This window comes from Geotrypetes seraphini, chromosome 8 (genome assembly GCF_902459505.1).
Source record: "Geotrypetes seraphini chromosome 8, aGeoSer1.1, whole genome shotgun sequence".
NCBI lineage: Eukaryota > Metazoa > Chordata > Amphibia > Gymnophiona > Dermophiidae > Geotrypetes > Geotrypetes seraphini.
The window spans coordinates 70,934,252-70,956,953 of NC_047091.1; the positions used below are offsets into that span (position 1 = coordinate 70,934,252).

At 44.8% G+C, this 22,702-nt stretch overlaps 1 protein-coding gene across 1 annotated transcript in view; it reads left to right on the forward strand.

Annotated features, from left to right (window-relative positions):
• FRMD8 (FERM domain containing 8) overlaps window positions 1-22,702 on the forward strand; it is an 88,501-nt gene that overhangs the window by 26,591 nt on the left and 39,208 nt on the right. The window contains 1 exon segment of the mRNA XM_033954777.1: window positions 19,416-19,637. Within this exon segment, the coding sequence (XP_033810668.1) occupies window positions 19,416-19,637 (222 nt within the window).

Here is a 22,702-nt window from a genome sequence, read left to right on the forward strand (position 1 = left end):
TTGTTAAAAACAAAAAAGACCACCAAAGTGGCTATGTCCATTTTAGAAGACACTGTGGATTCCAATATCTCAGTAACATTTAGGGATTCAGCTACATTTAAACCTTCCTTTTCTATGGCAATTTTTTAGTAGGCAAATAATATATATGATTTATTAGTGGTATAAGTTCCAAGGAAAATTATAGTTCTTATACCAGGTATTTTTTGAACAGTTCAAAATGCAGCACTCCGAAAGACTTTGGAAAGTTCAATAAGTGCAGATTTAACCTCCTATTGTATTTCTCTAATTGTTCAATCTGTTTAGTCTTTCAAAATCCCATCAGTTACATCTTGTATTTTAATCACTTTATCATTTAAGTTTCTTAGTTTCCAAAGAAAACTCTTCCTTATTAACTGTTAAGGATTTTCCCAAATTGTCAACAGTACTCACAAGATTTTTCAGTTCCTGGAAAGATCCTGCCACTGTTAAGTTCAATCTCTCGAGAGGTTTTTTTTCCTTCCAGATTCAGCCAATGAATTGGCTCTCTGCTTTATCTTCTTGTGGACTCAGCCCCTTCATACAGGGTTTCGGGCCACAAGAGGAGCAGGGCATGGTGGTGGGACAGTCGCTAGAGGGGAGAGGGGAATCTCCAACCTGAAATCGCCAGCAGCTCCATCTGCCGGTGGATGCTCGGGAAACCCGGCACAATTCGGACCATTGGCGGCTGCTGCAAATTCCAGAATGGATCTCTGGTTCGGGGTGGAAGTCTTTGCTAAAAAGGGGTCTAGACGCACTGTACCCTTTCTCTTGGATTGAAGCATTTTAGGTAAATTTTTCACAAGTTAGACTTACGATGTTACTGCTGCCACCTATACCATTGCCATCTTAACTCCTCCAGCCACAGTTATAGTCTTCATTTTGCCTCAAAAACTTGTTGGGATGGAGTCCTTGGCTCTCCTAATGTGAATTCTTGCCAGGATTGCACAAATTTGCCGCCTCAAGAGCATCCTTGTGCCACATGCTACAGCTGTGAAAACCTGCAGCATCATGCTTAGCCTTTCCGATGATTAAGCAGGTGACAAAACACTTGACATGGCCCAGTAGGATGGCTTTCTTTATTTTCGGGGCTTGGCACGGCTGCTAGCTCTGTGTGCCTGGCTGCAGACCGTCCGCAGCTTAAGAAACGCAAAGTTAAGTCATCAAAGGGTGACTCTACGCCCCAGGAGCTGGAGGCTTTCTCAGAATCAATAATAATAAAACCCTTAGCGTGCATCCTGGTGGCCGTCCGTTGAACCGATTCAATTCTGCGCACATCTTTACTGTAATGTAGCCTCCAGAATTGCACACAGTACTCCAGATGAGGTCTCACCATGGCCCTGTACAACGGCATTATGACTTCACGCTTTCGGCTGACGAAACTTCTATTGATACAACCCAATATCTGCCTTGCCTTAGATGAAGCCTTCTCCACTTGATTGGCAGTTTTCATGTCTGCACTGATGATTACTCCTAAATCTTCGTTCTGCATGAAGTCCTAGTTAAAGTTTCTCCGTTCAAGAAGTACGTCCTGCATGGATTTCCGCTTCCGAGGTGCATGACCTTACATTTCTTAGCATTGAAGCCTAGCTGCCAGGTTGAGGACCAAACTTTCCAATGTAAGCAGGTCCTGCGCCATATAATTCTGTAAATTGCATTTCACTTACTATAATTACATAGTTTGGTGTCATCAGCGAATAGTGTTATTTTACCTTGAAGCCCTTGAGTCAGATCCCCTATGAATATGTTGGAAAAGGAGTGGACCCAGGACCGAGCCCTGCGGCACTCCACTGGTCACCTCCGATGTTTTAGAGAGGGTACCATTAACCACCACCCTCTGAAGTCTGCCACTCAGCCAATCATTGACCCATGCAGTTAGTGTCTCTCCTAACCCTATCGATTCCATCTTGCTTAGCAGCCTGCGGTGTGGGACACTGTCAAAAGCTTTACTGAAGTCCAGGTACACGACGTCCAAAGACTCTCCCAAGTCCAAGTCCAACTTTCTTGTTACCCAGTCAAAGAAGCTGATGAGATTGGATTGGCAGGACCTACCCTTGGTGAATCCATGCTGACTGGGATCCCGAAGATTCTCTTCATTCAAGATCGTGTCCAATTTGCTTTTAATTAGTGTTCCATGAGTGTGCACACTATTGATGTGAGACTCACCGGTCTATAATTCGCAGCCTCTGCCCTGCAACCCTTTTTATGCAGAGGAACGACATTAGCTAATTTCCCCTTACTTAGGGAGAGATTGAATAGCTCAGCCAACGGTTTCGCCAGGACATCGCTCAATTCTCTGAGCACTTTTGGGTGCAAATTGTCTGGTCCCATGGCTTTGTTCACCTTGAGTCTTGCCAGTTCACTGTAAACTTCACCTGGTGTGAACTCAAAATTCTGAAACGGGTCTTCTGTGCTTTGTGTTGCCTTCAACTGCGGACCGTGTCCCGGTGCCTCACAGGTGAAGACTGAGCAGAAGTATTCATTCAGTAGTTCGGCTTTATCGGAATCTGCTTCCACGTAACTTCCGTCCGGTCTTCTAAGGCGTACTATCCCGCCTGTGTTCCTTTTTCTGTCACTAATATACCTGAAGAAGGATTTGTCCCCCTTTTTAATGTTTTTTGCCAGAATTTCTTCCACTCGAAGTTTTGCCTCCCTAACTGCCATTTTGACCGCTGTAGACCTGGTCCTATATTCTACTTTTGCCTCTCTTTTCTCCGTGCGCTTGTAGGAGAGAAATGCTTTTTTCTTCTCCTTAATGAGGTGCGAGATCTCCGCGGTGAACCATTGGGGTTTATTGTTTCTTTGTAGTTTATTTACTGATTTTATGAAGCGGCTAGTTGCTTCATGTATGGTTGATTTCAGTGTTAACCACTTAGCTTCTACATCATCGGTCTCCGCTTGGTCCTGCAGCGTCTGATGGACGAAATCTCCCATTGCGTGCGAAGTCTGTGCCCCGGAAATTGAGTACCTTTGTTTTCGTGTTTGATCTAGGGAAGCCTTTCCTAAGGTTGAACCATACTATGTTGTGGTTGCTGGAGGCTAGCGTATCTCCTACTGAGACCTCTGAGACGCTTTCCCCGTTGGTGAGTACCAGGTCGAGGATCGCCTGGGCCCTAGTGGGCTCCGTTACCATTTGTTTGAGACGTGCTCCCTTTATGGAGGTTAAGAGCCTCCTGCTACCGCTGGTTGTCGCTGAAAAATGAGTTCCAGTCTGCATCAGGCATATTGAAGTCCCCTAGCAGTACAGCTTCTCCTCGTAGAGTGATATTCTCTATGTCTTCAATTAATTCTGTGTCCCATGTCTTCCAGTTTGATCTTGGGGGTCTGTATACCACACCTAGATACAGTGTGCCTCACACAACGAACTTAAGTTGGTTGCCAGGAGTCTAAGTTTGTTAATGTCGAAACGTTCGTTATGTGAACGCGTTTTCCCATAGGAATACATGTAAAAAAAATAATTTCGATTCTGCAGCATAAAAATATGCTAAGATGGACATAAAAAAGATAATATTTTTTGTTATTTATTATTTTTATTTAGATGACATCTAAAAACATGACATCTCCCATTGTCCTTTTACTTCCACTAGCTTTTCCTATCCCATCCTCTATTCCCTTTATGTCCCTCTCCCCATGATCAAATCATATCACACCACCTCTCTCTTGCACCTTCACCCTCAGGGTTCAAGATTGCTTCCACTCTTTTTCCTGGTTGTTCTCTCTAGCCTGTCACCTATGAATTTAGCATCCCTTCTGCCCTTGATCCAATATTTCCCCTTCTCTCCCTTCCACTCTCATCCCCTGCATCAACATGTGCTTTCAGCGGCCCTTCTCCCCCCTTAAGCGTCTTTTCTTCTCCACTCCACCTTTCCTCCCTCCCTGCCTCCACCTTTGTGGCGCTTTTGCACCCGACCGACAACAGAACAGGCCCGGTCGGGACAAATCTCCCTGGTCCTGTAGCCGCGAATCTAAATTACCTTCTTACAGCAGCTGGATTATTGAAGCTGCTGTAAGAGGTAATTTAGATTCGCGGCTACAGGGCAGGGAGGTTTGTCGGCCGGGCCTGTTGTCGGTTCGATCGGGGGACCTGACCAGCTGTGCACATTCTTCGGGGCGGACCGCCCCCTACCCCCCCTCTTTCGTTCGCCATTGCCTTCTTCCTACCTGCCCTGCCGCAGGCCGCACACAGCCGAACGGAAGTCTTCCTGATGTCAGCGCTGACGTCGGAGGAAGGGAGGGCTTTGCTTAAGCCCTCCCTCCGACGTCAGCGCTGACATTGGGAAGATTTCCGTTCGGCTGTGTGCTGCGACAGGGCAGGTAAGGAGAAGGAGACTACCCTCGCGGCTCGACCAACCCCACTGCGATCCAACCCCGCAGGAACCCCGGACTTCGTTGTGTGAAACGAAGTCCGTTGTACGAATCAAGACATAAAGTTCGTTGTGCGCAGCGTTCGCTGTGCGAGGCACCACTGTACAGGCATTTTTCTCTGCCTCTTGCCAGGTTTACCCAGAGGGACTCCCCGGTGTACTTGACATCTGTGATCCTGGTAGTTTTGATGTCCTCTTTAATGTATAGAGCTACCCCCCCCCCTCCTAACCTGCCCTCTCTGTCCTGACGAAGTAGATTGTAGCCCGGTATAGCCATATCCCACCCATGTGAGTCCGTGAACCAAGTTTCAGATATTGCCACCACATCTAGGTCGGCATTCCTTATTTCAGCTCCAATTCTAGAATTTTGTTACCTAAACTGTGTGCATTGACATACATGGCCCTCCATATCTTGTGTTTGCTAAGTCCCTGTGAGGCGTATCCTACCCGAGTCGGTGTGACTCCCAAAGAACTGTTTGCAATGCGGGTACTTACCTTGGACATGGAAGCGGAGATATGACTCACCTCATCAGGATAATTCCTTTCTGCACTAATATGTGAATGGGTACCCTCCCCCGACTTACCTAGTTTAAGTCGGGGGAGGGTACCCATTCACATATTAGTGCAGGAAAGGAATTATCCTGATGAGGTGAGTCATATCTCCGCTTCCATGTCCAAGGTAAGTACCCGCATTGCAAACAGTTCTTTGGGAGTCACACCGACTCGGGGTAGGATACGCCTCACAGGGACTTAGCAAACACAAGATATGGAGGGCGCATGTATGTCAATGCACACAGTTTAGGTAACAAAATTCTAGAATTGGAGGCTAGAAATAAAGGAATGCCGACCTAGATGTGGTGGCAATATCTGAAACTTGGGTGTGATGGACTCACATGGGTGGGATATGGCTATACCGGGCTACAATCTACTTCGTCAGGACAGAGAGGGAAGGTTAGGAGGTTACGTCCGTCACACAGTGCCAGCAGTCAGTGTGTCTAAATAGCCTCCACAGTGCCCAGCAATATAAACCGCTGAAAAAAATCAAAATCTTCTCACTGCACACTGCCAAAAACGCAGTTCCAGTAGTCAGTTTGCCCGAATAGCCTCCACAGTGCAGCAGTCAGGTACTACACTCCACAGTGCAAGCAGTCGTCCCACAGTGCCAACAGTCAGCTACTCCAACCGTAAGATTAAACAAACACACTTAAAGGAACATTAATAAAATGCTCACCAAAAGACATCTAGAGGAACAAGTCACCTCAGCAGGTGGAGTTGAAGAGGAGAAGGGCCGAAAGAGAAAACCAAAGACGAGCAAATAGATCTATTGAAGAACAGGAAAAAGAACGTCAGAAAAACAAAGAAAGACACAGGGCTAAGTCAGCAAATCTGACTCCGAACAAATGACAATCAGTGCGTAACAAACACACCAAAAAAAAAAAAGACAAGTACATATATGAAGAACAGGAAAAAAACTCTCCAAAAAAAACCATACCTACGATATCAAGTATGGCTCTGGAAGAACAACAATCGCAAAGTCAGCAACATGCCAACCTACACAGAGACATTATAACACATCTGAGTCAATTACATCCACAGCAACTGACACAGAGGAAAAAAATCCAAACCCAACAGTCAAGGGACGCAGTACAAGCAATGGCAGTTCTGAATGACATGCTGAATATTAATGAGGGTGACATTAAAACACACACGTGGATATTTGGATCAGATCTGCAACTTTTGTAATGCAAAACATTTTGAAGCAGAAAGACCTTCAGATTATAAATTTTCACACTGTTGCTCAAAAGGAAAAGTATCTCTATCCCCCAATTACTACAAATCCTTTCATCCAGCAACTCAGGACGGGTCAGCATCACTATAGCAAAAATTTCTTAATAATATACGATCCATAAATAGTGCCCTAGCATTTGCCTCCATGGGAGCAAATGTTGTTCCACCTCCTGGCTATGGCCCATACTGTTTCCAAATCCATGGTTCAATTTGTCACAAAGTAGGCACTCTGAACCCCGAACAGGGACAAAACAGAGAGTATACACAATTATATATTTTAGATGGCCTTCATGAAGCTGCAGGAACAGAAAGATTGCTAAATGTCACCAAAGTCCGGAGGAATAAATCTCCAGAACTTATTCAAACACAAAGTCACACCTATTGCGCAATACAATCCAGTTGTAGAGTCATTGCAAAAGGTTGCAGACAGGTTGAAAAAGAATATGAGGTGGAATGCCTGCCAGAACAGCAGGAATTACTAAGGAGGTGCCATGAGCAAAAGTGCAAGATCGTAAAAAATGACCAAAGGCGTCTATAGAAGCGCAGCAAAACAGAATGAGGTTGCATTATATTTTTCAAAATAATGAACTGTAGAACACCACCACTTGAATAGAGATCTCTCCTTATACACAGCGAACCAAGTGACAGAATGAATCCAAAACAAAAGATAACACAAAAATTTGATGTCCTTCATCCAAATCTGGAACCCTTTGGTTTACCCATTGCTGTTCCCCTATGGAGATCAAAGCTGGGGAATTGACATACCTTTGCAACACAGACCACAAGCCTTAGTAGGCTTAACAAATCAGTCACGAAATTCTAGAGTTAGGGTAACACAAATACAATATTATGGATACCGTCTTTCCTTCAGAGATGTATTTAACCCCTTCTTATTTGCTGGCCGCCTTACATAACAATTTCTAGAAGATGCATGCCAAAATCACAAGTAGAAAAATACTCAGGATTAATGGACCATTTAATTAATGAAGCCAATTATGCAGACCTAATTCCTGGAAAAACTTACATTTTGCCTTCCTCATTTGCATGTAGCCCGAGAAACATGCTACAGAATTATCAAGATGCAATGGCAATTGTCAGAAAATATAAGCCTGATCTTTTCATTACAATGACGTGCAATTCCAAATGGGAAGAGATTGTTCATAACCTACAACATGGTCAAACTGCTGTTGCACGACCAGATTTAGTTGCGAGAGTATTTCACCTAAAACTAAAAGCTATGATCAATGATATCTGTAAAAAACATTTTTGGACTAATAAAAGGGTCATTCTATGTCAAGTGGACCAGAAGCCCACGCTTGACCCCCTTGAAATTCAACCATATTTTACTGGGGTGCTTTCTAGGGTCTCAAATGAAACTCTGCTAAATTTTTTTGGATCTGTCTCAATTTGGTCAGGAGCTGGGATGGTTGAACAAAAGCAATCGATCCACTCCCATGCCTCGTGTGACCTAAAACACCAACTTTGCTTAAGCACTGCGGCAGAAGGAAACTACCTAGGAGTCTGAAATTTTGAAGTTTGGTACAACACCTTGGGGCAAGTTTCTGTGCCAAGTTTGAAATCTTTTGCAAACATGCTTCCATTTCTATAGGTCAGCAAAGTAGGCAAAAAAATTAACGAATGAAAATTTTTGGCACAGTTTGGCTCTATACTCCTGCTGGTAAGGCTGCTGAGGGTACAACTTTACCGGCAAACATGTACCATGAGGTACTTCCAAGTATTTGCAGTATGAACTTTTACAGTCAAGTGAAATTGAAGATATGACCATCCAAAGTATGGCTTTATGCATTTATGCAAATTTTCACTGTTTTTCAGATTCAAATATCTCTAATGTGTAGGTTTTTTGGGGGGTTTAAAAAAAATATAATTTGATAGAGCATGTTTTTTTGCTACAGAGGCTATCCTGTTTCATCTTGAACCCAACCTTTGGTGAGAATTGATGACTTAAAGTTAAGCATTACTTGCTTGTGTTAACATGTTATGTTGAAGGGTCATTGGCACTTCATTGTGAATGTGCAGAGGAACTATATTGATCTGAAAACTCATAACCAAGCTTTGCCAGCCACAAGCCTGCCTGGTCCTGCGATGCTTCCCGCGAGAACTGAGTTCTTGCAGGAAGCAGCACGGGACCAGGCAGGCAACCCAGTGCGCTGCTATCCCGCCAATGAACAGAAGAGGCAGCCACGTCCGCCGTTCTCGGCGGAAGCGGGAACCAGGCAACCAGCAACCCTTCTGCGCCGCACTTGGCAGTGAGACGCCAGAACTTTTTTTAAAAAGATGCGTGCGGGGGTGGGGTGGGAGGAGGAAGAGGGCCGGGACCTGCCTGCCTGGGAGGAAGAGGCCGGGGCCTGCCTGCCTGCCTGGAAGGGAGAGGACGGGGCTTTCCTGCTGTCTTCCTGGGAGGGAGAGGCTAAGGCTTTCCTGCTACCTACCTGGGGAGAGGCGAGGCCTGCCTTCCTACCTACCTACCCACCCTGTCCCTACCTGCCTGCCTGCCTGTCCTGGCCTACCACCAGAGGGGAGACAGTGTACAGAGCCTGGCAGGGAGGGGGGACGACAGGGTGCAGAGCTTGACAAGGAGTATGGGGTTGGGTGCAGAGCCTGGCAGGGAGAATTTGGTTCAGAATGGGGTTTTTTCTTGTTTTCCTCCTCTAAATTTAAGGTGTGTCTTATGGTCAGGTGCGTCTAATGGTGTGAAAAATACGGTAGTCCTAAGTCTGATTCTGACAGTGATGACCCTACCAATGCATCTGAAAACCTCAATGCCAGCTTTTCACCACTAGGAATCTCTCCTCTAAAGATTCAACGGATTAGCAAGCAAACTCTCTGAAGCCCATAATGCAATTACAGAAGAAATTGCAATTATTGGTGACTTAACTCCAGCTGATATCAAAGCAGAACCAGAAAGTGGCCAATGTAAAAGGTGTTCTGACTGAACTGAAGCTGAAGCAGAAGTTGGAACTATCTAGTAATAGGGAGAAAATACAAATTCTCGCTCTTGCTCCACACAGCTGGACTATTGAGAAAACTGCTTTGGAATTTGGCGTTTCAACAAGAATGGTTAAAAAGGCCAGGAAGCTGAAACAACAGGGTGACATTCTTGCTGTTCCAGCAACAGAGGAAAAGTGCTTGCTCAGCAAATTACACAGAAAGTCCTGGATTTTCATGAAGACTATTAAATCTCTAGAATATGCCCAGGCAAAAAAAGATTGTCTCTGTTCGGATCAGTGTTGGAAAAAGTGCAAAAGCAGAAAAAATTGCTATTATGCAATCTGAAGGAACTGCACACCACTTATCACAGTCATCATGAGCCTGAAACAGAGGCCTCATTAACGATGATCAAGTGTGGGAGAACACTATGAAAGATGCTGTCCAATACAGCATACCTAAACAACCAAGGGAGTTATTTGCATACATCTGCATATTTGCCTCCGTACAAAATATGAATGACCTTTTCCTAAAATATGAAGAATACCTCATTGAAGATTTAGTTCATACAAATATCACTCACAATAATGATTGCACTGTATGCTGTAACATAGCACTCAAAGAAATATCCAACGTTTTGCTACTCCATGGAAAAAAAATGTGAACATTTTGGCTTACCATCCACACTGCCAAATACTGACCTACTTACAAATACTTACGACCAAACCTTTGGAAAACAAACAGCTCAACAAATGTTGACAACCTTAAACATAGATCAAAAAACAGCTTTACAAGAAATATTGTCAGCAGGTAGTGGTAAAACCTACCTTTACAAAACACTTCTCAGCACATTTCGTGCACAAGGTAACATTGCACTCCCTGTAGCCTCCACAGATATAGCAGCCAATCTTCTTAAGGGTGGGAGAACATACCACTGCCAATTCAAATTACCTGTGCCTATACTTGAGAATTCAATATCAAATATGTGTCTCAATTCTACTGATGCTAAAATTTTAAGATCCGCTAAACTAATCATTTAGGACAAATGTACTATGGCCCCCTCAGTAGCTGTTGCAGTGATTGACAACTGCTGCAAGAAATAATGATAACAACAAACCTTTTGGAGGAAAAACTTTTTTACTTAGTGGAGATTTCCGTCAAACACTTCCCGTGGTGCCTCATGGTGACCGGACAAAAATTGTAGAGGCATGTATAAAGTATAACAAGCTGTGGCCCAAATTCAAAGTCCTCAACCTTAACAACAATATTCGCTCAGTCGACACTGATTTCAGCATTTGGCTCATCAAAGTTGGTAATGGTGATATGCCACACATTGACGGCTTGCCTGATGACATAATTGAAATCCCTTCCAAAATTTTAACCACAGACAATATCATCAAAGACTTTTTTGGAGAAAAAATTCCTATTGCCGATATTCCAAAATTAACAAAAAAATCTATACTTTGCCCAAAAAACTCTGATGTTAACACCATAAATGAAGAGGTGCTCAACATTTTGGAAGGACAAACTGTATTATATCTCAGCTCAACCTCAATTGATGACTCAACTCATGAAGATACGCAAAACTATCCAATAGAGTTCCTCAATGAGCTAACTCCAACAGTATGCCGAAGCATAAACTAAACCTTAAAAAGGGAGCAATAATTATGCTCCTTAGAAACCTAAACACTAAAAGAGAATTGAGCAATGGTACCCGCCTCATCATTAACGACTTAAAGAACAACCTCATTATTGGTCAAGTAATAACAGGTTCAGCAGAAGGAGAGTTAGTTTTTATTCCCCGTATTGATTTGGTCCCAACCTCCACTGATTTACCCTTTACATTACGAAGGTGACAATTTCCAGTCACATTATCCTTCGCCATGACAATTAATAAAGCTCAGGGGCAAACCTTAGAAAAAGTTGGCATTTACTTGCCAGAAACAGTTTTCAGCCATGGCCATTTATATGTAGCTTTTTCAAGAGTTAGGAGTTTTTCTGACATTCTGATGAAAGTTGTATATGGCCCTAACCAAGGGAAACTATTGCCAAACTCAAACAGAATATTCACAAGGAATATTGTCTATAAGGAAATTTTATAGATATATGACATGAAATAAAACAAAAACAATTATTTCTAAAACGAATCTTCATATTATTATATTTTTACTATTGTTACAAAGGTTTATAGTTATCCAACTTCATTTATCCTCCTTGTATTGTTTTCTACTTTCTAATTTTCTATGTTTATTTTTTTGGTTATATATATCAATTTAAAAAAAACACAATTTGTTTTTTAGTATTAGTCTTCTTTAATATAAAGCAGTGTTCTTCAACCTTTTTACACCTATGGACCGGTAGAAATAAAAAGAATTATTTTGTGGACCGTCAGTCTGCGGACCGGCGGTTGAAGAACACTGGGCTAAGTTGTGGGCAAGACCCCGCCCATCTCTACCAAATCTCCACCCCAGACCTCGCCCCCATAATAGTACTAATTATAACATTATTTTTTCCATTCATTTTTCACAGATACATAATATAATCTTATCAACAACACATAATGGTTAACCACAAAATTAAACTACACAAAGCACACTGACAGCAGATGTAAATTCTAAAAATTGACATAATTCAATTACAAAATTCAAAAATAAAACCATTCCCCCAACCTTTGTTGTTTCCCTCCCTCCATACTATGTCTTACCTTCTGGCCTGCTCCTGCCTGGCCATTTTATGCCGCCCCCCAGTGTTATCTTCAGGCCGGCTCTCTCTTCCTCACTGATGCAGTGCACGAAGCTGCTGGCAGCAGCTCCTTTCGCATCCCGTGCCTCAACTGGAAGCCTTCCCTCTGACATTACGATGTCAGAGAGAAGGCTTCCGGTTCAGGCACAGGGCACGTGTAGGAGCCATTGCCCATGGCTTTGTGCACTGAATTAGTGAGAAAAAGGGAGCTGGCTCGAAGATAATGCTGCATCGATCGCATCGTGGACAGGCGGTTGAAGAACACTGTTTTGGGCCTGATGCACGTGCCGGCCCTGTGGACCGGCAGGAAATTTCTGTGGACCAGCACCGGTCCACGGACCAGTGGTTGAACAACACTGATATAAAGAATATAGGCATAAAGGCTGCTTATCCCAGGACAAGCAGGCAGCATATTCTCACACATGGGTGACATCACTGATGGAGCCCCGGTACGGACACTTGAAAAGTAAATCGCAACTTTGAGTTTAGAAAGTTCGCGATCAGCCTGCACCGCGCATTCATGAGTGCCTTCCCGCCCGACGTAGGCGTGGTCCCTTCAGTTTCTTAGTTTCCGCAGAGCTAAGAAGTCGCGTTCAACGTTTGTTGAAAATTTTTTTTATTTCACTGCCTTCCCACTCTCGCAGTTTGTGACTTTTTGTCACTCATTTTTTTTTTTTTTCTTTTTCTCCCTTTCTTTAAAAAAAAAAAGTTAGAAAATATTTTTTTTTCTTTTGCTGTTATGGGCCTTCTGAATTCCTCTCGCCATCGAATTCAATTTTTCAACAGCGGTCTTTCTGTCCATGTCCCGCCCGCCGACAGGTTTCAAAAAGTGTGGTTGCTGTGCTCAGGCTATCTCATCGCTGACCCTCACCGCTGGTGTCTCCAGTGTCTAGGACCTGAGCACTGTCCTGAAACTTGTTCTTGCTGCTCTTCTCTCCAGAAGCACTCCTTGAAGAACCGGTTGCTTCAGCAAAAACAACTTTTCAGCGCAGCAATGGAAGTGAAGCCGATTTCATCCCTGACGCTGTTCACACTGACCACGACCACAATGACTAAGATGACACTGAGATCTTCAACTACGATGGATCCACCAACTTTAACTCCGGTGTCGCAGTTTACCATGTCTCTGGGTAAGCCGGCTAAGAAGCCTAACACTACCCCTTCCGGGATGCAGGTCAAAGCTGCAGTGAGTCAAGTCCTGCTGACCTCTCGTAAGTCCTGTAAGCAAACGGCTCCGATATCAGTGAGTGCTGCTTCTTTGGCCTCATCATCCCCGGACCGTGTTGAGTAGCCATTCATATTGGCCAAAAAGAAGCAAACAGTACCGGTGCTCTCCCTTAAGCAGAAGATTGACAACCTGCTTAGGGAGGAATTAGGGAGCACTTTCACCTCTTGGTGCCCCCCCAGCTTTGGTTAAGCACGGCACCGACTCTCTAGGAACTGGTCCGGTCTGAGTTGCTCATGGCACTGACCACTCCTGTGACTGCTATTCCACCAGTGCAGACACCACTTTGGCATCGGTTCTCCTCGGCTTTGTCTGGAGAGGCTACTCTAGCACAGTCAGGGAAAGTCTCCCGTAAGACTAAACACTTGGAGACCTTGACACTGATCTCACCATTCATCTTCTCTGTTAAGAGATTCTGATCCAGAGATGCCATCTACTACAGAAGAGGATTCTTCTGCTTCTGGTTCCCCTCGCCATTCGCCTACCAGAGCCTGTTCTCCTTCAGATAAACTTTCCTTCTCTAGATTTCTGCGCCAGATGGCTAAAGACCTGGACATTTCTTTGGAGACTGATTCCAAATACAGCAAAGAATATTTGGAGACTCTTGATATGACCTGCCTCCTAAGGAAATGCTAAAGCTTCCACTCCCTGCCATCCTTAGCGAGACCTTCTATAAAAACCTTGAGACCTTTCCGTGCAGTGGCTCCCAAAAGGTTGGAATCTGTTTACAAAGTGGTTCCATTGCCCGGCTTTGATAAGCCTCAGTTGCCCCATGAGTCCCTAGTGATCGAGTCCACCTTGAAGAAATCCTCTGGGGCGAGTGTGTATGCATCCGTTCTTCCTGGTAGAGAGGGCAGGACAATGGACAAGTTTGGCAAGTGCCTCTACCAAAACTCAATGTTGACAAACAGAGCAGGAAATTACACTTTTTTTTCTTTTCCTGCTACATGAAACATCTTGTCAAACAGTTTTCATTGTTTCATAAATATTTCCCTTCACGTAAAGCCAAGAATTTTCAATATCTTGTCTCTACTATCCTACAGCTTCATAAGTACATGGTGAGATCCGTTTGACACTTTTGAACTCACCTCTCTTGCGGCAGCTATGTCGGTGGTGATGAGACATCTTGTGTGGTTATGTGTTTCAGACTTCGATGTTAGCCACCAAGATCGTCTGGCCAATGCTCCGTGCCTTGGTGATGAGCTGTTTGGAGCCTTTACCGACATTGCCACGCAAAAGCTATCTGCTCACAAAACCAGGTGGGATGTCCTGGTGAAGCCTAAAAAGAAGCCTGCCCCTGCTCGCCCTTTTAAGCTTGCCTCATCTTACCAGTGCAGATACACTGCAAAGAATGTTGCCCCTGCTCCTCCTCCACCTCGTAGACAGCGCCAGCTGCCACGTCAACAACCCAAGCAACCAGCTGTCCTCAGAAGCCTACTCAGCCTTTTTGACATGTTCCTTCAGAGCATAGCCACTATTCCTCTGCTCCTATCAATGCCTCAGTCGATAGGGGGACGACTTCAGATTTACATCGATCGCTGGGAGCTCATTACATCAGATCTTTGGGTCCTCGACATCATTCGTCAGGGTTATGTCTTCCACTTTCACACCCTTCCTCTCGATCATCCTTCAATAGAGTCTGCTTTAAACCCGACACAGTACTCTCTGCTTCTCCAAGAGGTTCAATTCCTCAATGCCATTGAGGAAGTCCCTCCCTCCCAGCACAATCAAGGATTTTACTCACGATACTTCTTGGTTCCCAAGAAGACAGGAGGACTGCGACCCATTCTGGATTTCTGAGCTCTCAACAAATATCTCATCAAGGCTCTCGCTTGCCCTTCTCTATCCCTTATTGGCTCAGAATGAAAGGCTATGCTCTCTGGACCTCAAGGAAGCCTATAGGCATATTCCAATTCATCCAGCTTCCAGGCAATATCTTTGCTTCAAAATAAGTCACAGTCACTACTAGTACAAAGTCCTTCCGTTAGGCCTGGCATTGTCTCCCAGAGTCTTCACGAAGTGCTTAATTGTAGTGGTGGCAGCCCTCCAATCCCAAGGTCTCTAGGTGTTTTCTTATCTGGACGACTGGTTGATCAGAGCTTCATCATCTCAGCAGATGGCGCTGGCGACAACTCACACCATTTCTTTCCTTCAAGCCTTAGGATTCAAAATCAATTTCCCAAAATCCAACCTACAGCCGACTCAACGTCTCCAGTTCATAGGGGCTTTCCTGAATACTACTCTCATGAGGGCGTTTCTTCCTCCAGATCACCTGTCCACTTTACTTCATCTCTGCCAACAGATGTTTCAGCTTCAAACAATTTCTGCGAGGCGCATGATGATTCTCCTAGGCCATATGGCCTCAACAGTTCATGTCACCCCACTCGCCAGACTGCATCTGCCCACTCCTCAGTGGGCCCTCGCTTCTCAGTGGTCTCAGGTGACAGATCTGCTCTCACAGAATATCTCTGTAACCTCATCTCTTCTACAGTCACTACACTGGTAAATGACCTCCTCCAATCTATCCAAAGGTCTCCTTTTCCATCTTCCTTCTCATCACCGAGTGCTCACGACGGATGCTTCTGCATATGCCTGGGGGGCGCACATATGCGGTCTTCAGACATAGGGTCATTGAACTTCTGAAGAGTGAAAATTTCACATCGATTTCCTAGAGTTCAGAGCGATGTATTATGTACTGAAAGCTTTCCAGCATCTTCTGAGCGATCAAGCCCTCCTTCTTTCGCATGGACAATCAAGTAGCAATGTACTACATAAAACAAGCAAGGAGGCACGGGCTCTCTTTCTCTTGTCAAGAGGCCTTTTCCTGAGAGCAGTCTACATTCAGGGCGAACAGAATTCCTTGGCAGACAACCTCAGCAGAATTCTTCAGCCTCACGAATGGACACTCATTTCGACAATTCTTCAGTCCATCTTCATACAATGGGACATTCCTCAGGTGGACTTATTTGTAGCTCCCCACAATCACAAATTGCCCCAGTTCTGCTCCAAACTTTACTCACCTCACCACCTGGAAGCAGATGCGTTTCTACTGGATTGGACACAAATGTTTCTCTACATGTTTCCTCCCACCCCTCTCATCTTGAAAACTCTTTTCAAACTCAAACAGGAATCAGCCACCATGATACTGATAGCTCTTCGGTGGCCCAGACAGCATTGGTACTCCCTTCTACTTCAATTCAGCACCAGGGAGCCAATACCTCTTCCAATATTTCCTTCTCTGCTTACACAGAATCAAGGAGCTCTTCTTCATCCCAACCTGCAATCGTTACACTTGGCAGCTTGGTATCGCTCGGGCTGACCTCATCACATCTTTCTCAGCCTGTACGCAATATTTTTGATGTTTCCAGGAAGCCAGCCATTCAACAGTGTTATCAACAAAAGTGGTGTCTCCATCATCATCAACATCATGATCCAACTTCCTTGTCTGTAGAACTGGTGTTGGATTATCTCCTTCATCTGTCTGATTCTGGTCTCAAATTTACATCTATCAGAGTCCATCTCAGCGCTATTACAGCTTTTCACATACCAGTCGAGGGAAAGCCTCTAACTGCTCATCCTTTAGTCTCCAGATTCATGAAAGGGCTTTTCAGTGTTAATCACATCTCAAACCTCCTCCTGTAGTCTGGGATCTTAGTGTAGTTCTTTCCAGGTTGATGAAGCCACCATTTGAACCAATGGCCACAACTCATCTCAAGTTTCTCACCTGGAAAGTTGTTTTTCTTAGCTCGCTCACTTCTGCCAGGAGAGTCAGTGAATTGCAGGCCTTGGTCACAGAGCCACCCTTCACAGTTTTTCACCATGATAAAGTGGTTCTATGCACGTATCCTAAGTTTCTACTGAAGGTGGTCACGGAGTTTCATCTAAATCAGTCGATTGTTCTTCAGGTTTTTGTTCCCTAATGGCGCTGCACACACTGGACTGTAAACTGACTTTGGCCTATTACATTGACAGGACAAAGCCACATAGAACATCTCCTCAACTTTTTGTCTCGTTTGATCCTAACAAGTTGGGTCATCCTGTTTCCAAAAGAATGATTTCCAACTGGTTGGCTGCTTGTATATCATTCTGCTACACTCAGACCGGACTGCCTCTGGAGAGTTGTATCACAGCTCACAAAGTACGAGCTATGGCAGCTTCTGTTGCTTTCCTTAGATCCACTCCTATTCAGGAAATCTGTAAAGCTGCTACTTGTTCCTCAGTTTATACATTTACTTCACATTACTGCTGGAAACTTTTTCTAGAAAGGATGGGCATTTCGGCTAGTCAGTATTACAAAATTTATTTTCTTAAAGGCCAACTCTCCCTCCATCCTTTTCTAGTTAGCTTGGAGGTCACCCATGTGTGAGAATATGCTGCCTGCTTGTCCAGGGATAAAGCACAGTTACGTACCGTAACAGGTGTTATTCAGGGACAGCAAGTAGATATTCTCACAACCCACCCACCTCCTCGGCTTGGCTTAGCTGGCTTATCTTAACTGAAGGGACCGCGCACCTATGTTGGGCGGGAAGGCATGCGTGCATTCCCGGTGTGGGCTGATCATGAGCTTTCTAAACTCAAAGTTGCGATTCACTTTTCAAGTGTCTGTATCGGGGCTCCGTCGGTGACGTCGCCCATGTGTGAGAATATCTGCCTTCTGTCCCTGGATAACACCTGTTACGGTAAGTAACTGTGCTTTCGGCTGCATCTTTTGTCACACATTCCTGTTTCTCTCGGCTGTGCACACTGGAGAGCGAGGCTGTAGATCCTCATCCTCAACTTCTTTTTGCTGGGTTGGATTATGTTGCTGACCTTATGTGGGTTTTGGCAAAAGTGTCGGCGTACTCCATTTCTGCCCTCCAGGATGCTCTGGATTAGACAATGGGCTGGTGATTTCCACTTCCAAGGCTACTTTGGGTAGACTTCCCTTTCCCTTTAAGGGGCAGTTATTATTTGGCAAGGGCCTGGACGACCTCATGATTTCTGTGGTGGACCATTGCCTAAGACCCTGCCTGATAGCAAACCCAGGACCTCTAGAGGTTCTAGTTGCTCTAATTTTCATGGCTTCTGGTGATCCCACCTATTGCAGAGATTTTCCCAGGACTCCTGACAAAAGTATTCCGGCTTCAGGCAGTCTCCCGTTCTGCGCCCTCTGCCAAAAAGGTGCAATGATGCCAGATCTAGGGATGTCCCTCTACAGATAAGGGGAAGACTGTCAGCATTCCTGTCCGCCTGGGTTTGCATTTCCTCTGAACAGTGGGTCTTGGACTACAAGCTGGAATTTGCCCAACTTCTGACGGATTGGCCCGGTCTCTGAGCGCCCACCTGGATCTTCTTATGCAGGGTCTGATCTGCATGGAGGACCCAGGTCACTTTGCTCTTGTGGCATGACTTTTTAAGTATGCAGCCTTAGAACACAAAGGCTATTCTGATGTGGTCATTACCACTCTTCTCTAGTCTAAAAGTCATCTACAATTTCTGCTTAGGCTAAGGCATGGAAGGCTTTCCAATATTGGTGTGCTCAGGACCAAGTGGAGCCTTATTCAGCTCCAATCTTGGTGATTCTCATCTTTCTTCAGGCTGGTCTTAAGGCCTCACTGTGGCGTTTCTTCGGGTCCAGGTGGCCGTGCTATCTTGTTTTAGGGCCCGGGGTTGTCTTTCCTCTTTGGTGTCTCATCCTGATGTCGCTAGATTTCTGAAGGGGGCTCTTTGCATCAGACTGGTCTGGATTCTTCAAAGTGTTAAGTGTGATGCACCCTGCACAATCCAGTACAGTAGACTCTCAGTTAACCGACACCCATGGGGATTGTTAGATGCCAGATAAATGTAGATTCTAGTTGTTTGGGAGTCACTATTAAAAATAGGCCTAATACTATACCCCATACTATAAACTGTTCCAGACAAAGTACCGGACATGTGATAGGCAAAATGGAGGCGTACTCAGGTGTGGCATGGCAAGTTTACACTTAAATTTCTGCCATAAATTGATTTTATTTTCATTTTTATTTAAAGTATAACAGTATTTCTTTTTTTTCTAGTTGCTTCAGTTCTGGTTAACAGAGAGTCTACTGTATTTGTAGCTTTTATCTGTTTGGAGAATCTGAGTTTATTCGGATCTCTGCTGCTTCCTTCAGCTACACACAGTTGGATCATATTAACCAAACTTCACTTATGTTTGCATTCTTCTTAGCTTCTCTTTAATAGTTACACCAGCTAGAAACAGATTCCAGAATTTTTCTCTTTCAAAAATATAGAGGGACAATTGGAGCAATGCAAAAGTACAATAAATTAAATAAAACCATGGCTGAACTCTTTCAATGCTTATTCTTTTTGTGCAGGGGGAAGCTCCATTCTTTCCTTCCAGGATACTTGTGCAAGAAGAGGCCTGGTGGGCTGCTCATGGCATTCCGAAGCCGAGGGTCCAAGCAGGACAGCTTTGAGCAGACCCTGTTGGATACATACAGGCAGGTTACAGATGGCAGTGCAAGCGAAGAAGTTGAAGTGTTGAAGAAACATTACAAAGAATATTTGCAAAGGTGCCATGAACTGCCTTATTATGGGTGAGTGATATACCAATATGTTATGTTTAGGCTTCTATCCCGCCAAGTTCTAGGTGGGTTACAAATAGTGCAGAATGTTACATAGAGCTTATATACATACAATGATAACTTAGTTCAATAGAGCTGAGGGATGTCTTGGCTGTTTGGTGCTAGCTCTAGGGCAGTGGTCTCAAACTTGCGGCCTGCAAGATACTATCATAATCACAAAAGTAAAATAAAACAGTTTCTTGATCATATGTCTCTTTATCTATAAATGACAATATTATTATTAAGACTTAGGCAAAAGGAAAGATTTATAAACTATAAAGAGTTTTTTATCCCCAGGACAAGCAGGCATATCTTCTCATTGATGGGTGACATCACCACGGAGCCCTCGGTACGGACCACTTTAAGAACTTAGAAAGTTCTTGATGCCCGCACCGCGCATGCGCATGTGCCTTCGCGCCCAACGGAGGCATGCGGTCCGTCAGTTTCCGTTTCCTCGGAGCTAGTTAATTGCTCTATTTTGACTTGCGTCTTTTTACTACCTTCTCGCTCGCGCAGATCTTATTTTTTACATTTTTTCTCAGGATTTCATCCTTTTTTTCTTTTCTTTTACATTAAGTTAAACCCCCCCCCCCCCCCCCACACACACACACACAAATTTTTACTTTTTCGCTTTTGTGGACAGCCCGGCGGGGCCTCTTCTCAGCTTTGACCTTCGATTTGGCTGAGGCTGTTTTCCCTCAATGTTACGACTGTCTACGGGTTTTAAAAAGTGCAAAAGGTGTGCTTGCCCGATTTTGTTCACGGACCCTCATCGCTGGTGTCTTCAGTGTCTCGGGCCAGACATCGGGCTGAATCTTGCACACGTTGTTCTACTCTACAGAAAAGAACACTCAGAAATCGTCAGCTCCAGCAACGGTTGCTGTTTGGGGCCGCAATGGAAGGGGATTTGGCGTCGGTCCTGGTGTCAGAGTCTACACCAAAGTCATCTTCTCATCATTCGACATCGCAAGATTCCCCATCGGTGTCAGTGAGTAAGCAGGCTAAGAAGCCTTCTCCTTCCCTTAGAGGTCCTCGGGTCACTGTTGCAGTGAGTCAAGTCCTGCCGACTTCGAGGCGCCCCAAAAAATGCTAGGTTCCAATAGAGTTGAGTGCCTCATCATCGGCTTTCTCATCTCCAGAGTGCAGAGCGGCACCGAAGATACTAGTGAAAAAGCAAGCGGTACCGGTACAGTCTCTCGAGGACTGCTGCGGTGGTGAAAGAGCAATTGCAAGAGCAATTATGGAAGCAATTACAATTGTTGCTTCCAGTCATGGCAACACCGGCTCCGGTGCCGGTTCACTCTGCGCCCATGATTTCGGCATCGACTTTGGCGACATCAACCAGGTCTGCACCATCGATGCAGACAGAGCCAGTTTTTCATTCACCGACACCGTCTAAGAAAGCTTCATCGGTGCAGATTGTTTTGTTTTCCGGTGCGATGTCGGATTCGGCTAGGCATCGTTCTGTCCTGTCACCTGAGACAATGTCGATCAAATCAGGCAAGTCTGTACGGAAGAGTAAGCATGTCGATTCTTTGACACCCATTTCCCAAGCTCCACCGACAAAAGATTTGGATCTTTGGGAAGACTCTGAGGAACCTATTCTAACAGCTGATGAGCTTCCTCAGATGATGATGGTTTTGCTAGAGACTCTATTTCAAAACCTGAACAGACCTCTTTTTCCAAATTTTTGAGGGAAATGTCAGAGGCACTTTCCATCCCTCTTGAATCTGATTCAAAAAAGTCTAAAGCTTTCTTGGATGCATTAGATTTTGATCAATCCCCTAAGGATTTTCTTAAGCTTCTTCTTCAACCCCTAAGGAGTTTCTTAAGCTTCCTTTAACTATTCCTGGAGCTCCTTGTAAATTGGATTCTCTTTACAGGGTGGTGGCTCATCCGGGGTTTGATAAGTCTCAACTTCCTCATGAGTCACTTTTAGTTGAGTCTACACTTAAAAAATCTTCAGGTGCTAGTGTCTATGCTTCTGTTCGCAGGGCTCGGTCTTGGGCCCAATCTTATTCAACATCTTCATAAGGGACTTGGCTGAAGGGCTTCAGGGTAAATTAACGTTATTTGCCGATGATGCCAAATTATGCAATATAGTGGACAAGAACACAACAGGACCTGACAACAAATCCAAGACCGATAGTATGGCACACGACCTCCTCCTACTGGAGAATTGGTCCAGGACCTGGCAACTAAACTTTAATGCCAAAAAATGCAAGGTCATGCACCTTGGCAACAAAAATCCATGTAAGACTTACACTCTTAATGGTGAGATCCTAGAGAGAACTGTAGCGGAACGAGACTTAGGGGTAATCATCAGTGAGGACATGAAGACTGCAACTCAGGTGGAGAAAGCTTCATCTAAAGCCAGACAAATCATGGGTTGCATACGAAGGAGTTTCGTTAGCCGTAAGCCCGAAGTCATAATGCCATTATATAGGTACATGGTGAGACCCCATCTGGAATACTGTGTACAATTCTGGAGACCACATTACCGCAAAGATGTGCTGAGACTTGAGTCGGTCCAGCGAATGGCCACAAGGATGGTCACGGGGCTCAGGGATCTCCCGTATGAGGAACGGCTGAATAAACTGCAGCTCTACTCCCTTGAGGAACGCAGGGAGAGGGGGGACATGATCGAGACATTCAAGTACCTCACGCGCCGTATCGAGGTGGGGGAGGATATCTTCTTCTTCAAGGAACCCACGTCAACACGAGGGCATCCATGGAAAATCAGGGGAGGGACATTACATGGCGACACCAGGAAATACTTCTTCACCGAGAGGGTGGTGGATCGATGGAATGGTCTTCCGATGCAGGTGATTGAGGCCAGCAGTGTGCCTGATTTTAAAGCTAAATGGGATCGAAAGGTGGGATCTCTTCGCAAAGGGAGGTAGGGGAGGGTCATTGATGTGGGCAGACTTGATGGGCCTTGGCCCTTATCTGCCGTCACCTTCTATGTTTCTATGTTTCTATGTTCCTCCTGGCAGAGAGGGTAAAACTATGGATCGTTTTGGCAAGCGTTTGTTCCA